Source organism: Geotrypetes seraphini, chromosome 10 (genome assembly GCF_902459505.1).
Source record: "Geotrypetes seraphini chromosome 10, aGeoSer1.1, whole genome shotgun sequence".
Taxonomy (NCBI): domain Eukaryota; kingdom Metazoa; phylum Chordata; class Amphibia; order Gymnophiona; family Dermophiidae; genus Geotrypetes; species Geotrypetes seraphini.
In genome coordinates, this window is record NC_047093.1 from 129,694,047 (window position 1) to 129,709,137 (window position 15,091).

The 15,091-nt window shown below is 41.9% G+C and overlaps 1 protein-coding gene across 3 annotated transcripts in view; it reads left to right on the top strand.

Annotated features, from left to right (window-relative positions):
* The first annotated feature begins 1,733 nt into the window (after positions 1-1,733).
* NUF2 (NUF2 component of NDC80 kinetochore complex) overlaps positions 1,734-15,091 on the top strand; it is a 77,336-nt gene continuing 63,978 nt past the window's right edge. Inside the window, exons 1-4 of one of the 3 annotated variants that reach the window (XM_033959850.1) lie at positions 1,734-1,936; positions 6,410-6,541; positions 10,470-10,544; positions 14,680-14,756. In XM_033959850.1, the coding sequence (XP_033815741.1) occupies positions 6,419-6,541; positions 10,470-10,544; positions 14,680-14,756 (275 nt within the window). In that variant the 5' untranslated portion in view covers positions 1,734-1,936; positions 6,410-6,418. The remainder of the gene's footprint in view (positions 1,937-6,409; positions 6,542-10,469; positions 10,545-14,679; positions 14,757-15,091) is intronic. The other 2 variants (XM_033959848.1, XM_033959849.1) reach the window with 2 other exon arrangements.

Consider the following 15,091-nt stretch of genomic DNA (forward strand, 5'->3'; position numbering starts at 1 on the left):
GGCCTGGACATGGACAGAAAGACCGCGTCAGCCACGTCAATCTCAATAGCTGAGAGAAAAAAACAAAGTCCTCGACGGCAGAAAGCCATGAGGAAAAGAGAAAAAAGACCTTTTTTTTTTTTTAACTAATGAAGAAATATTTAAAAGAAAAAAAAGCATGAGTGGGAAGGCAAAATGGCAAAAAACTGAACAATGTTCAGAGACATGACTTCTTAGCTCCGCGTAAAACTAAGAACTGAGGAGCCTCGAGCCTACATCGGGCAGGAAGGTACTCACGCAAGCGCAGTGTAGGCAGTTCGCAAACTTTCTCAAGCTCTTAAAGTGGCGATGCACTTTTAAAGCTGTCCGTACCGGGGCTCCTTGGATGACATCACCCACATGTGAGAATATGCTGCCTGCTTGTCCAGAGATAATCAAGGATATAGCTCAGTGCAAGAAATTGGTCATTGGATCAGATGGTGAGTACTGACATGGGGAATGTCTAGTAATTGCTTTCCATGTCTATTGCTCCAATGTGCCCTCCAAATGGTAAGGAAATTGAGGTTTAAGATGTATATGATTTATAAATTTTGATTTATGATTATTTTGGGATATTTTAACTTAGGTACTGTATTTTATTTTGTCTATGTATGTTTCATTGCAAACTTTTTACAAAAGTAATATAATCATCCAAATTTACATATCAAGTTGTCGTTACAGCAACAACTATGAAGGAAACAAAAGTTCCAACATGAATAGAAATAAACCTAAGATAAAATAGACCATTTATCAATGGTTTTGGAATGTAATAATGATTTGGGGGCTAAGTAAGTTTCATAGCAATATATTAAACAAACATCTATTTTGGACAAGTCTTTCCAAGAGTTTAAGATATTTTTTAAAGCAATGGATAACAAAGAATCCAACAATAGACATTGTTGCTGGTTTAGGATCTTTTGAAAATATGTAGATGCAAGATAATATGTTAATCCAGTCGGGACTTTGACACCCTCTAAGTCAGTGGTCTCCAACTCCAACCCTTTGCAGGGCCACATTTTGGTTTTGTAGGTACTTGGAGGGCCTCAGAAAATTAATTAATGTGTTCTTAAAGAAATGACAATTTTGCATGAGGTAAAACTCTTTCTAGTTTATAAATCTTTCCTTTTGGCTAAGTCTTAATAATAATATTGTCATTTATAGCTAAAGAGACATATGATCGAGAAACTGTTTTATTTTACTTTTTTTTATTATGATAAACATAGCGAGGGCCTCAAAATATAACCTGGCGGGCCGCATGTGGCCCCCGGGCCGCGAGTTTGAGACCACTGCTCTAAGTCAACACCACCTTCTTGATTTTTGTGTTTTTTTAAATGTACTGGGGGGGAAAGGGAAGGAGTTAAGGGGGGATATAGGAAAAAATAGATTAGGTATATAGAAATATATTTTGGAGGAATGATAAAATATGTATGCAAATGTTTTATTATGAATTTAATTGTAATGAATATCTCTTTGTATCATATTATTGTATATTTATTTGATTCCTTCAATAAAATGTTATATATATTTTTTTAATTTATAACATTTTATTGAAGATACATAATAATATAACACGGCAAAATAGTCATTACATTTAAATTTACCATATTAACTTCGAATAAATATTTATCATTCATTCTCTTTTAACAGTCGCCTTGGTGAAGGGCGGGGAAGGCTTGACGCGCGAGCCCAGCCCTTGGCGTTGGCGCGCTTCCGCACAGGGGGAAGGGGCGCGCGACAGCCGGCTCTCGCGCGGCTCACACGTCAACCGCCGCAGCAGGAGGTGAGGCGGACGGAGCTGTGGACGCGCGAGAGCGCGCGCGTGTCAGACCCCACCGGAGGTGACGTCGTGGGCGCGTATATTTGAATGTGGTCATGATAGCGCGGAAGGAGCAGCTCAAAGAGGAAAAGCGAAGGAAAGGTGCGATTTTTTTTTTTTTTGCCTCCCCCCCCCAGGTATTAGTTGCAGGAAAGCAGCAGAGCGTGTCAGGAGTGTGGGGCTCGCGGGCTGCCGATTGTAGCGCAAGACAGTCTTCTCAGCGCCTTTCTCCAAATTTGGCGCCTTTTTCGTGCTGGCGCGTGAGCTTCGGTTAACTCTTTTTCGTTAACTTTAGTCCCCCTAACGATAGCAGAGGGGTTCAGCATGCTGGGGTGCTTTTGAGCCCCCCCCCCCCAAAGAATAGGGTGTTTGTAGGGAGGGGGAACAGGTATCTTTCTTTGTGATTGGGGGCTTCTTATTTGGAGTAGATGACGGCAGATCAAGACCCGGATGGTCCATCCAGTCTGCCCAAATAGTTTTGTTTTTGAGGTTCATAAATTTCCTAAAAGAACACGATTATTTTTAAAAAATCTGGGATCCTTATATACAAAAATTATCCTCAAAAGCAAGAAGTATGATTCTTAATACTTTATATTATATATAAAAAAAAATGTTTTTTTTAAAATTTGATGTTTTATGTCACCTTTCATTCTAGGGTAGGGAGGGAAATTGGAATTATTTTAATATATATATATATATATATAAAGTAATTAGGGGGATATAGGGAAAAATAGTTTAGATATATTAAAATATATGTTGGAGGAATGATGAAAGGTTTATGCAAATGAAAAATGCGATGTAGGAGGATGTTCTTTGCAGTGGAATTCATGGTAAAGCATTGTTTAATTGTGCTCAATCAAAACTCCTATAATTCCAAACAAAATCTATGAATAAGTCCTGTTTAAAAATTTATTTTGAAGGAATGATAAACATTTATTAGAAATTAATATGGTCAGTTTAAATGTAATGACTATTTTACTGTGTTATATTATTATGTATTTATTGCATTTCTTCAATAAAAAATGTTATAAAGTAAAAAAATATATATATTTTATTTAAGCATTTATATACCACTTATAGACTAAGTGGTTTACATTCAAGCACTGAAGCATTTTTCCCTATCTGCCCCGACAGGCTCACAATCTATCTAATGTACACTATTGCTGTGATCCTGGGGGATGGGGGGAGGAGGGGAAGGTGCCTATGTGTCTTTATTAAATAAGCGCAATGTGTCCTTATAAAATCCAACCACAGCGGGTCAGATTGTATTGCATTGCAATCATCTCCTGTTCCTGCTCACTTTGTAATATCCTCTTCTGACTGTAAACTTCCCCCAATATCTCATGCACATTGTAATTTCCTGTATCTTATTCATTGTAATATCCGACTTCTCATGCACATTCTCATTCACAAAGCTTATGCATCTCAAATCCCCGGTTCCAATACCTAGCTTTTATCCTGTTCCAAACATATGTATCTTGTTGTAAACATATGTCTCCTGCTGTAAACACTGCACCCTCTCCCGGCACGACCCTCTTTGTAAACCGCTTCGAACTTAGGGTATAGCGGTATATAAGAAATAAAATTATTATTATTATTACAAATGAAGCCAGAAATGTATGTATTGGAAATAGAGGAAGACGTTACATTATACTCTATATGTGCTTAAAGATGTATCTTGGTCCGGTGGATTTCAGAGATGCTGCTTTAATGAAGGGACCATAGTTTTTCTTTTCATAGGGATGCAGGGTAGAGCTGACTTCTAGGCGTTTGCCTAAAACAGGGGTGGACAACTCTAGTCCCCGAGGGTCACAGTCCAGTCAGGTTTTCAGGATTTCCCCCAATGAATACGCATTGAAAGCAGTGCATGCAAATAGATCTCATGCATATTCATTGGGGAAATCCTGAAACCCCCGACTGGATTCCGGTCCTCGAGGACCAGAGTTGCCCACCCCTGGCCTAAAGCAACATAATTCCAGGAGCAGAACTAGCAGGGCAGCCAGTTGGACCATAGAAGGCACTCTTCTTGGAATGCATTTTTATAGAAGAGCACTGACAAGTGGGGAAAACATACAGAGCATAAAATTATTTCTAACCCCTGTGTTTGTGTGTGTGTAGGTTGCTGTTGACTGAAGGGAAAGAGGCTAGACTGTGTCTGAGTGGAACAGTATCTAAGCATTTAGATCAGTGGTTCCCAAACCTGTCCTGGGGGACCCCCAGCCAGTCAGGTTTTCAAGATATCCCTAATGAATATGCATGAGAGAGATTTGCATACCTGTCACTTCCATTATATGCAAATCTCTCTCATGCATATTCATTAGGGATATCTTGAAAACCTGACTGGCTGGGGGACCCCCAGGACAGGTTTGGGAACCACTGATTTAGATGGTTGGGAAAAGAATAATAAATATTAAAGTATGCTAATACTGAGATGAGGAGTGGCCTAGTGGTAGAGCTGCTGCCTTTGTACCCAGATGCTATGGGATTGAATCCCAGTGCTGCTCCTTTATGACCCAAGTCACCTAATCCTCCATTGCCTGCTGCTTTCAATGTGTAACCATAAAAAGGTGTATACAAATCCTATTCCATCCCCCCCTCTTTCTCCCCAATATGTGTAATTACTGCTTATTACTGTCAAAAGATGTCAAAGAATGGTAAGCCTGATTTCAGTACTGTGCAAAATAGTGGAAACAATTATAAAAAATAAAACTCTGGAACACATAGACAAACATGATATAATGGGAAAGAGTCAGTATGGGGTCAACCAAGAGAGATCTTGCCTTACCAATTTGCTTGACTTCTTTGAAGGTGTGAATAAACACTTGTATAAAGGTGAGCCAGTTGATGTAGTGTACATCTAGATTTTTAGAAAACTTTTGACAAATTTCCTCATGAGAGGCTCATGAGAAAATTAAACTGTCATGGGATAGGTGGCAAAGTTCAGTTGTGGATTAGGAATTGGTTATCAGATAGAAAACAGAGGGCAGGGTTAAATGGTCATTTTTCTCAATGGAGGAGAGTAAACAGTGGAGTGCCGCAGGGATCTGTACTGGGACTGGTGCTATTTAACTTATTTATAAATGATCTGGAAATTGGAATGACGAGTGAGGTGATTGAATTTGCAGATGCTCGTTCCCACTCTAACCCAAGGATGCATTCTAAGGCACCACTTTTTATCCAATGCCGCCTCTTTTATTGTTATAAGCTGTACTTGTCTGTTCCCTCTCTAGTCTATGCTGTAATACCTATGCCTAACTATTCGCACAGTAAGCTCACTGTACCCTGTTATTATTGTACACCATCTTGAACTGAAAAGGGATATAAATAAAGCTATTATTATTATTAAACTGTTCAGAGTTGTTAAAATGCATGCGGATTATGAAAAAATGTAGGCAGATCTTAGGAAATTGGAAGACTGGGCATCCAAGTGGCAGATGAAATTTAATGTGGACAAATGCAAAGTGATGCACATTGGGAAGAATAACCCAAACCACAGTTACCAGATGCAGCGATTAAAACTGTACACAGAAAGTTCAATCTGGCCCATTTTCAAACCTAATGTGTCTTTTTGACCAGTTTTTTTTCCCCATGTCAAATTTTGGTCCTGTTAATTGTCAGGTTTGTTTTGTTCCCAGATAGATAGACGTATGGACTAGAGAGTTGCACGGGGACAGAAATCCCGCCCATCCTCATCAGGATCCTCTCCGTCCCCGCCAGGATCCTCTCCATCCCTACCCGTCAGGATCTTCTCCGTCCCCACCCATCCCCGCAAGGAATTACCTCCATCCCCGCCTGTCCCCATATAAAGCAGCAATTACTTCTGACAGGATCATCAATTCCATAGTTTCTTTTGCTGTTTTCCTTGTGGAATCTCTTTGGTGGAACCCTTTTTTTTGTTTTCTGTTCAGGTAATTAACTTATAAACCCCCTCTTTTACTAAGGCTGGTGTGTTCATTATATTATATGGACGAACCCTTCTTCCAAAGACTTCCATCCCCGTGAGAGTCCCGTTGGCTAGAGGGGGGTCCTCGTGGGAGTCCCGTGGTCCAGAGGGGGGTACCTGTGGGAGTCCCGTGGGTTATGGGGGGATTCCTGCGGGACCCGCGGGATTCCCGCGATCCCCATTCCCGTGCAGACCTCTAGTATGGACAGGTGTTTTCTGTCCCTTAGGTATAATTTCTTTCCAATATCCACTGGGTTGGAAACAACAAAAATGGAGGCAGAAATTTTGAAACTGTCTTCTCCTCTGTGATTTGGTGGTGTATGGCATTCTTTCTTAGCTGTGTTACAGAGCCTGTCCTGAAATATTGTGCTGTTTTGCATTATAGGGATGAGAAGGTTGGGAGAGGAAGGAAGAGAAGTAGAGATACATTGTGTTAAAGGCAGTGGTGGTGGAGGGGAGCTGTCTCAAATAGTACTTGCATTTGATGAAAGTAAGGCTTGAGTACCTAGATTTTTTGGGTGGAATTCTTGAGAGTTGATCAGTCCTAAAAGTGCAGTTTTTTATTCTTTATGTATTTAACAATTTCTATTAGTGTCTTTTACTTTTAATGCCATTTCTTATTTAATTTTTAGTAGGTCAAAATGACAACGTTGACGTTTCCAATCCAGCCGACCCCTGCCATTGTGTCCTTCATCCGACAGCACATCTTGATGGGAAACGAGGCTAAAAGTTTGGGTAAAAATGACTTTGTTCCAAACCCCAAGGTGAAGTATATTGTAGGCCTGTTTTTACTGAAAGGCAATTAAACTTTCTGATGTGTGGTGACACTTTTGTTTATCTAGACATAATAGTACATTTATTTGTGCTGTACTTCTTGATCTATTCTCATTAACTATCTTTGGACCTCACCAGATTCCCCCTCGTATTGGGGTTGGAGACTGGTTATCCTTGAGTTATTGGATTGGGAGGCTAAGGATGCACAAGGTACCTCTAAGCGGGAAAAAGCAGTTTTTAGCTGTTTGGGATCCCTATCTTAATTCTCTACCACCTCAAAAGCGCAGCCACATTTTGAATTTGCTTTAAGTCTACCCTGTTTTCCACTGCTTTTTGGTTTTCTTCTACCTCGCCTCTATTCTGGGGGGGTGTTGGCTAGCTTGGGGTGGGGAGCGTTGGGCGGGACTTAGGTGTTACCTTTGGTTATTTCCTATCTGGTCCCTTTTTTTCTTCTCTCTCTTGATACTGGCCTTGGGATGTGGGACTGGACATGTGTTGGAGGTAGGGGGGTTCTATCTTAGTCTGGAACAAGTGGGAAAATTGTTGATGCCATGACTGTACCTTTTGCTTACGCTGTTATTCTTGTTCCTTTATCATCAATAATTGTTTTGCATAATGGGAGGGGGGAAGGGTTTGGGTTGGGAGTCTTTCTGTATTATATTGAACACCATCACTGTTCGTTTGTTGAGTGTATCTTCCTTTATTGTTCAATAAAAATTGTTTGCCCTTAAGTTCTCTTGTCATAAAGCAACAATTCAAAATAACTGTATTAAGGACCTGATCTATTATGTGGGCTTTCCCTCACAGTGCCACCTGGTTCCTGCAGGTTTGTGGAGATTATCCAATTGCCACAGGAGACCAAGAAGTGGAGCTTTGGCAGAGATGATGGCAGTTCAGATATCTTATCTCTTTGGAACTACCTAATTTGGCCAAATCTCAGACTCTAAAGAGGAGGATCAATGCACGAGTGCAGTGCTTTGGGCCGCATGCTCCTCTGTGTACTATTTTAAGAATTTGTGCAGAATTTCCCATCTGCGCAGAATTCTGCATACGCTGTTCTGTCCGGTCCCTGTTTCTGTCCTCTCCTCTCATTCCCCCCCATGATATCAGACAAATCTGCAGGCCTCCCAAGGAAGCAGCAGTAAGGCAGCCGGCCGAGGCAGTGCTGTGAACAGGCTGTTTGTGGCATTCCCTGCCAGGGCCTTACTTCTGCTGTATTACAGGCATCACTTCCTGTAGATAGAAGATGTGGCAGAAGGAAGTTCCTAGCAAGGCTGGCCGCAAACAGCCTATTTAGAGTGCTAGGCCTACAAGTATGCCTGGCTTCCATGGTGAGTGAGTGCGGGAGGAGGGGAGTGGCCAGAATGTTCTCTGCCGCCGGGTTGGAACACAGCCACGGATCACACACCACGGCGGTAGGGAACACGAAACCCTAAGTGCGCATGCGCGCTTAGGGTTTTATTATATAGGATAGTCTAGCTCAGTGGTCTCCAACTCAAACCCTTTGCAGGGCCACATTTTGGATTTGTAGATACTTGGAGGGCCTCAGACAAAATAGTTAATGTCTTACTAAAGAAATAACAATTTTGCATGAGGTAAAACTCTTTATAGTGTATAAATCTTTCCTTTTGGCTAAATCTTAATAATAATATTGTCATTTATAGCTAAAGAGACAGATGATCAAGAAACGGTTTTATTTTTGTGATTATGATAAACCTACCAAGGGCCTCAAAATAGTACCTGGCGGGCCGCATGTGGCCCCTGGGCCACGGGTTTGAGACCACTGGTCTAGCTAGACTGTGCATGCTCTAATCTAAAGAAACTACAATCATTACAGAACACAGCTTTCAGCCTACTATGTTATGTAAAAAAATTTCACCATGTCTCTCTACTCCAAATGCATCATTGGCATTCTATAGGCAGCGAATTGTATTGCAACTATTGACTCATGGCCTTCCACACTACATGGCAAATCTTACCATCCCATACTCATTGTTCCATCACCTACTTTCTATTAACGATCACTGATTGGTCCTTCTGAACCCCAAGATAGCCTGACTCAAGTTTAACATTTATCACGCCTTCTACTTCACAGCTCCCATTTACTAGAATTCCCTTCCACGTCTCATCCATGCCGAGTCCTCTTTCAAACAATTTAAAACCTTTTTTTGGTGGAGATCAGTGTGTCATATATATAAAATGGAAATAACATTAGCTGTTCAAAAAGGATATTTGAATAAATTTAAGGATGTGTGGGGGCCATTAATAAATTATTGTAATGAATAGATATCATTTTTCCCTGATTAACATAAATGAAAGAATGGGGAGGGGGGTCGGTTTTTGGATTTCTTATTTGTTATGAAGGGAAGGAAGAATTTATTATATTATATGTATTATTTAATATTAGTATGGTGGGAGGAAAGGGGATAAATTTTATTTAATGAAAAAATTTGTGAAATTTCAAGCGATGTATTAGTTAAATTGTTCTTACTTTCTGTGCACTTGATGTAAAACATAAAATGAATAAAGAATTTTAAAAAAACCAATTTAAAACTGAAGTGAAGATGAATTTCTAAATGAGCTTTAATTTGATTACGTAGCTTCGATGCTGCTGCTTGACACTGTTTTTCCACTATATTTCTTTTTTTTATATATCTTTATTCATTTTATATCTTACAATAAGTGTATCAATAATTGACAATTGAAATTGAATACATCACTTGAATTTCTATCATATTTAACAATACATAAAATTTAACCCCTTCCCTCCCACCCCTAACATAACATAAGCAATCAAATATATCCTATAAAATATTCTTTTCTACTGATCCAAACATTTAATAAAATTCAGAATTCCCCCCCCTCCCACCCCTTCACTTGCATTGTACTTATAAAGGAAAAATGGTATCTATTACAATAATTTATCAATGGCCCTCATATCTCTTTAAATGTTTTATAATTCCCTTTTTGTATGGCTGTTGTTCTCTCCATTTTATAAATGTGACACAAAGAGTTCCACCAAAAACTGTAATTAAGTCTGCTCCAATTTTTCCAATTACTTGTGATATGTTGTATGGTGACTCCTGTCATCCTATATAATAAAACCCTAGAGCGCGCATGCGCTCTTGATAAATCGTGATCCCTGGCGCCATATTTTCTGATCCGTGGCCACGTTCCATTTTAGAACGCGGCCAGGGATCACTCTGGCCACTCCCCTCCTCACTCACCAATCCGAAGCAAGCTCCTCACCAACCGGAAGCAAGCACCTCATCTCCCACCCTTGCTCACCGCTGCTGCTGCCGCTGATCATTCTCTTCGGGGCAGCCTGCAATCGTGGCCGGCTTTGGCAGGCCTCGGTGGCACATTCCCTCTGACGCACTCCTGACCACTACACCTCTGGACCACCAGGGATTCCAGGTACGCGGGTCATATAGAAGGCGCAGTGGCTTGCAGGATATAGGCAGACAGGAGGTACAATGGACAGGGCAGGAAGGGGAGGGCAGGGTGCAGAGCCTGGCAGCCCAGCAGAGGCCTGCAACAAGTCCGGGAGTGGGGCGGGTGGGCGCTGGCCTGAATATAAGCCAAGATCCCCCTATTTTGTGAGCATGGGGAGAATACCCTACTGTCCAGAATGACACACCTATCTACAAGAAAAGATATTAGTAAGGTAAGAACCTAATATCTTTATTGCCATTATACAGGGAAGAGTATAACCTATATTGGTCACATAATGGGTGGATAAAAATCATATAATGCAGACATGGTTGAGCCATGTGACAACAAAGGAACTCGCATATATTTTAATCTTTATGATTTCTTGTTGAAATTCCTCTAATTGTTCATTTTGCGCTGGTAGCTCATCTAAATATTTCTGTCTTTAGGAATTCTGAAATCTAATAACATTTTCTTACTTTTTAGCCTGAAGTAATTCAGAAAATTTATATGAGGGTTCTACAGCTAGTGTTTCAATATCGGCCGGAACAGTTCTATGTGGTAGGTGTTCAACTGGATATTTATTCAATATATGTCTGACTTGATGTTGTGCACATTCATTGTAGCCATCCTGAGAAAAATTATAATGTATATTGCATACATTGCTTATACTCTACTCAAACACATCTTATGCATATTTTCTGAAAATCTGGCTCAGAGGCCTCCAGGACTTCATTGAGAATCACTGTTTACTATTTACTGTTTTCCGCTTATATGGTGATAACTACATCACATCCATTCAAAATAAGCTTATAGAAACAAGAAAAGAAGTGAATCATGCATATGCATATATTTTTCCAGCCCTTTTCAGCATAACTGAAAATAATTTCAGTCTTATCTGGTTGCAATAGTTTCTATAGCTTCCATCTGGACCAGCACAGACGAATGGGTGGAGACTGAGAACTGCAAGATAGTTTTAACTGGACAGTGCAGTCTTCCTGGAATCAGTCTCTTCTCAGCCTCCAGCAGGCGGAGGTGGTGTGCAGTCCCAGTCTGTGCTTGGTCTTTCATAAATTAAAATAAATTAATACAAAATAATAATTAATGAATAGATAAGAGAAGAAAGTAAATTTGCCTCTCAGTGCTTGCTCAGTTTTTTGTTGTTTTTTTAATGGTTTGATGGACAGAGGTGGGTGCCCACAGGAGTTTCTTGAGCCTCGGGGGGGGGGGGGGCGGTGCTATATTCAGGTGGCCAAGTCCTCCCCTCCCCTCACCTCCCCATCTCTTAGAGGTGCCTCAGCTGCTTTGCTCAAGGTGGTTATTCCCTGTCGCAGCTTAAAGAGCCAGCCAGTAGGGTCTGCCCTTCTACTGAATAAAAGAGAAAGGACACTTCAGTAATTTTTACTTGCTGTCAGCTGTTTTCTCTTGGCTACTACTTACTTTTAGGGTCTTTTGGCACTTTGCAGTAGTTGATTTCTGGATCAGGCCAGCTCTCTGTAGTTATTTCCTTCCTGCTAGTGCCTTTCCTGCAATGAGCAGGGACCAGTTAAAAAAAGTGCACATCATGCGCACGCTGAAGTGTGGATGCATCAGAGGACCTGAACGTTTTGTGTGCAGAACCCAGACGGGAGCTGGCCACAGATTCCCCCAATTGTGGAGATCCCCTTTCAGCTGTGGCGTCTCCTATTGTGGTGGGTTTCGCTGCCATTTTGTCAGTGCTTTTGGATGCTGCGGCATCAACTCCACCCCTCCCTCACCCCAATGGACACCTCTCTAGCTACGAGGTCAGATCAGGCTCCCAGTGCTGTGGTGAGTGACTCTATTGGGGAGGGGTTGTTTCTTCTGCCTTTGTTCTCTCAGTGTATAAAGCATTCTGTGTGCAGCAAGGGGGGGGGGGTTCTCTGGGGTGGATTTAGTTGGACCTAGTGGTTCTGATAGTGCAGGTGTTGCTCCCTTATTGTCCCAGCTGCCTTCTTCCTCCTCCTTCACATCAGTCATCATGCTGGGTCAGTGGTTCTAGGTAAACATTAAAAAAAGTTGGAGAAAGTGGTGAACCCTGAGGGACTCCACTTTCATTTACCCATCTGGTAGAGCAGGGGTGCCCAATACGTCGATCGCAATCGACTGGTAGATCGGGAAGGCAATGCAAGTTGATCGCAAAGCCCATCCCGGGCTCCGTGATAGACTCGTGTTGCTGTCCCGATCTACCAGGCCGATCAGCCTTCCTCTGCCCGACTTCCCTCACCGCCGCCCCAAGCTCTCCCTGCAGAAGCGTCAGACTGACCAGCATTCCTCTCCCCAACATTAGGAAGTTCTGGGCCAGCCAATTGCTGCCTGGCTGGCACATAACTTCTCTGATGTCAGAATTGACGTTGGGGAGCGGAATGCTGGTCAGTGTTACGCTTCTGCAGGGAGAGCTTGGGGGCCTGTTCCCTGATGGCGGCGGCAGCAAACCTAGTGGCTTGGGAGAGGGCAGGGAGAAAGAAAGGTGGCAGGCAGGAAGACAGAAAGAAGAGGGGGCAGGGACACAAAGAAAGAAGGGAAACAGAAAGAAAGGGGGAACAGGGAGACAAAGAATGGGGCAGGGAGAAAGAAAGAAAAAGTTGGGGGAGAGAATGAGGTTTGGAGGAGTGAAAGCATACAGGAGGCTGAAAGAAGGGAAGAAATATTGGATGCACAGTCAGAAGAAGAAAGTACAACCAGAGATTTCGTGGAATCGCCAGACAACAAAGGTAGGAGAAATGTTTTTATTTGCAATTTAGTGATCAAAATGTGTTCGTTTTTGAGAATTTATATCTACTGTCTATTTTGTACTATGGCTCCCTTTCACTAAACCACAATTGCGATTTTTAGCGCAGGGAGCCTATGAGCATCGAGAGCAGCGCAGGGCATTCAACGCAGCTCCCTGCACTAAAAACCGCAATTGTGGTTTAGTAAAAAGGGAGGGGGTATATTTGTCTATTTTTGTATAGTTGTTACTGAGGTGACATTGCGTATTATAAAGTCATCTGCCTTGACCTCTTTGGAAAAAACCCCAGAATATAAATGATTAACATTTTCTCTGCGTATAATGTGCTTTGTGTTTTTTTTTAATTTTATTGTTGGTAGATCATTTTGACTAGGTCATTTTAAAAGTAGCTCGCAAGCCCAAAAAGTGTAGGCACCCCTGGCTTAGACCCTTCCTCAGAGACAAGTACAAGTGGCTGAGATGTGCAGGCCAACCAGTCCGCTGCTTCAACTGATTTTGGTTGCTCTTCAGGAATGGAAAAATTTTTCTCAAAATGAGTGACTCTGAGCTTAGGAAGCACCCACTTGGGTATCCAATTACGTCCTGTTTTTCAATGAAGAATGCTAGTTTGCTTACCTACAATCGATGTTCAATATAGACAGCAGGATTAATCAGGCACACAACCTCCCTGAGAGTTGCAGTCCTCCTTGAGCTGTGGAACTGAGAGGACTGCTTGCTCAGACTTGGACATTGGTACTGTGCAATGTTCACCCCTTGTGGGCTTGATCCATATCAGTGTTTTTCAATCTTTTTACACCTATGGACTGGCAGAAATAAAACAATTATTCTGTGGACCGGCATTGGTCCTTGGACCCGGCGGTTGAAGAACACTGGACTAAGTCGTGGGCCAGACCCTGCCCATCTCTACTCAATGTCCGCCCCAGACCCCGCCCCCATAGTAGTACTAATTGCACCTTGCACGTTCCTTGCCTCATCTGGAAGCCTTCTCTCTGACATTGCAACGTCAGAGAGAAGGCTTCCGGTTCAGGCGCAGGATGCCCCTAGGAGCCACTGCCCATGGCTTTGTGCACTGAATCAGGAAGAGGGAGCTGGCTCGAAGATAACGCCGCATCGATCGCACCGTGGCCTGGTGGTTGAAGCACACTGTTTTGGGCCTGATGCACGTGCTGGCCCTGTGGACCGGCAGGAAATTTCTGTGGATCGGCACTGGTCCATGGACTGGTGGTTGAAGAACACTGATGTGTCTATGGAGAATATCTGTTACAGGTAAGCAACCTTCCTTTATAGGCAAGTTTCTTTTGTAAAACATGCTAAATTCTTTGGGATCTACCATTACATCATTCCTTTAATTTGCATTTTTCTTTCCAAATTTGTGTATTTATTATTTGCTTACACTTTTTTTTTTAAATCTTTTTTCATTAGTAGCTGAAGCTGAGTAACATTCAAATAACAGTGGGCATTTTGCTGTCCTCGGAGGAATTAAAATCTAGTTGTTGTAATGGAAGGTTAAATGACTTGCCAAGATCACGCGAAGCAGCTGTGGGATTTGAACCAGGTTTTCCTGGGTGTCAGCCCAGGACTCTTAACCACTATGCTACATTTCCACTCCACTGTACTGTAGCGTTTGGAAGTTACCTATTCCAGTTTTATCCATTTATATTTTTAGGCCCCTCCTTATCTCAAACTGTGTTTGAGCATTTTAGCATTGGCTGGCGAGGTAAATGCCCCGACACTCATTCAATTTCTAGGAGCGTCTGAACATTTACATCACTGGCCAGTGCTAAAACGCTCTACGACGGCTTGATAATAGGAGGCCTTAATCGTTGTGTCCTTGGACTGGAGTTACTTGGTACAACATTTCGAAAGGTATTGATACTGAAAAATAAAATACAATAAAGTAATAGAGGGGCAATATAAAATAGTACTTATAGTCTTTATTTCTCATAGATACCTGTGAGTTTAGATCTACCATACACAGAGATATATGAAGGCTTTGCAGCACTTAGTACCCTCGCTACACTAATGTAAGTACCACAAAACCATTTTCTTAGAAACAAATAAGTTTTCCTTCTCATGCCTTTTATACGATTATTGCCTGATTTTTGATAAGGCACCTGATAAGACAAGGGGGAAGCCACTGCTTGCCCTGTATCGGTAGCATGGAATATTGCTACACCTTGGATTTTGGCCAGGTACTAGTGACCTGGATTGGCCACCGTGAGAACGGGCTACTGGGCTTGATGGACTATTGGTCTGACCCAGTAAGGCTGTTCTTATGAGTTCATAAAGGTGCCTATTTGATAGTCAAAATACACACCTATGTTACTTTATAAGCTAGACTCCCAGAAATAATGCCAAC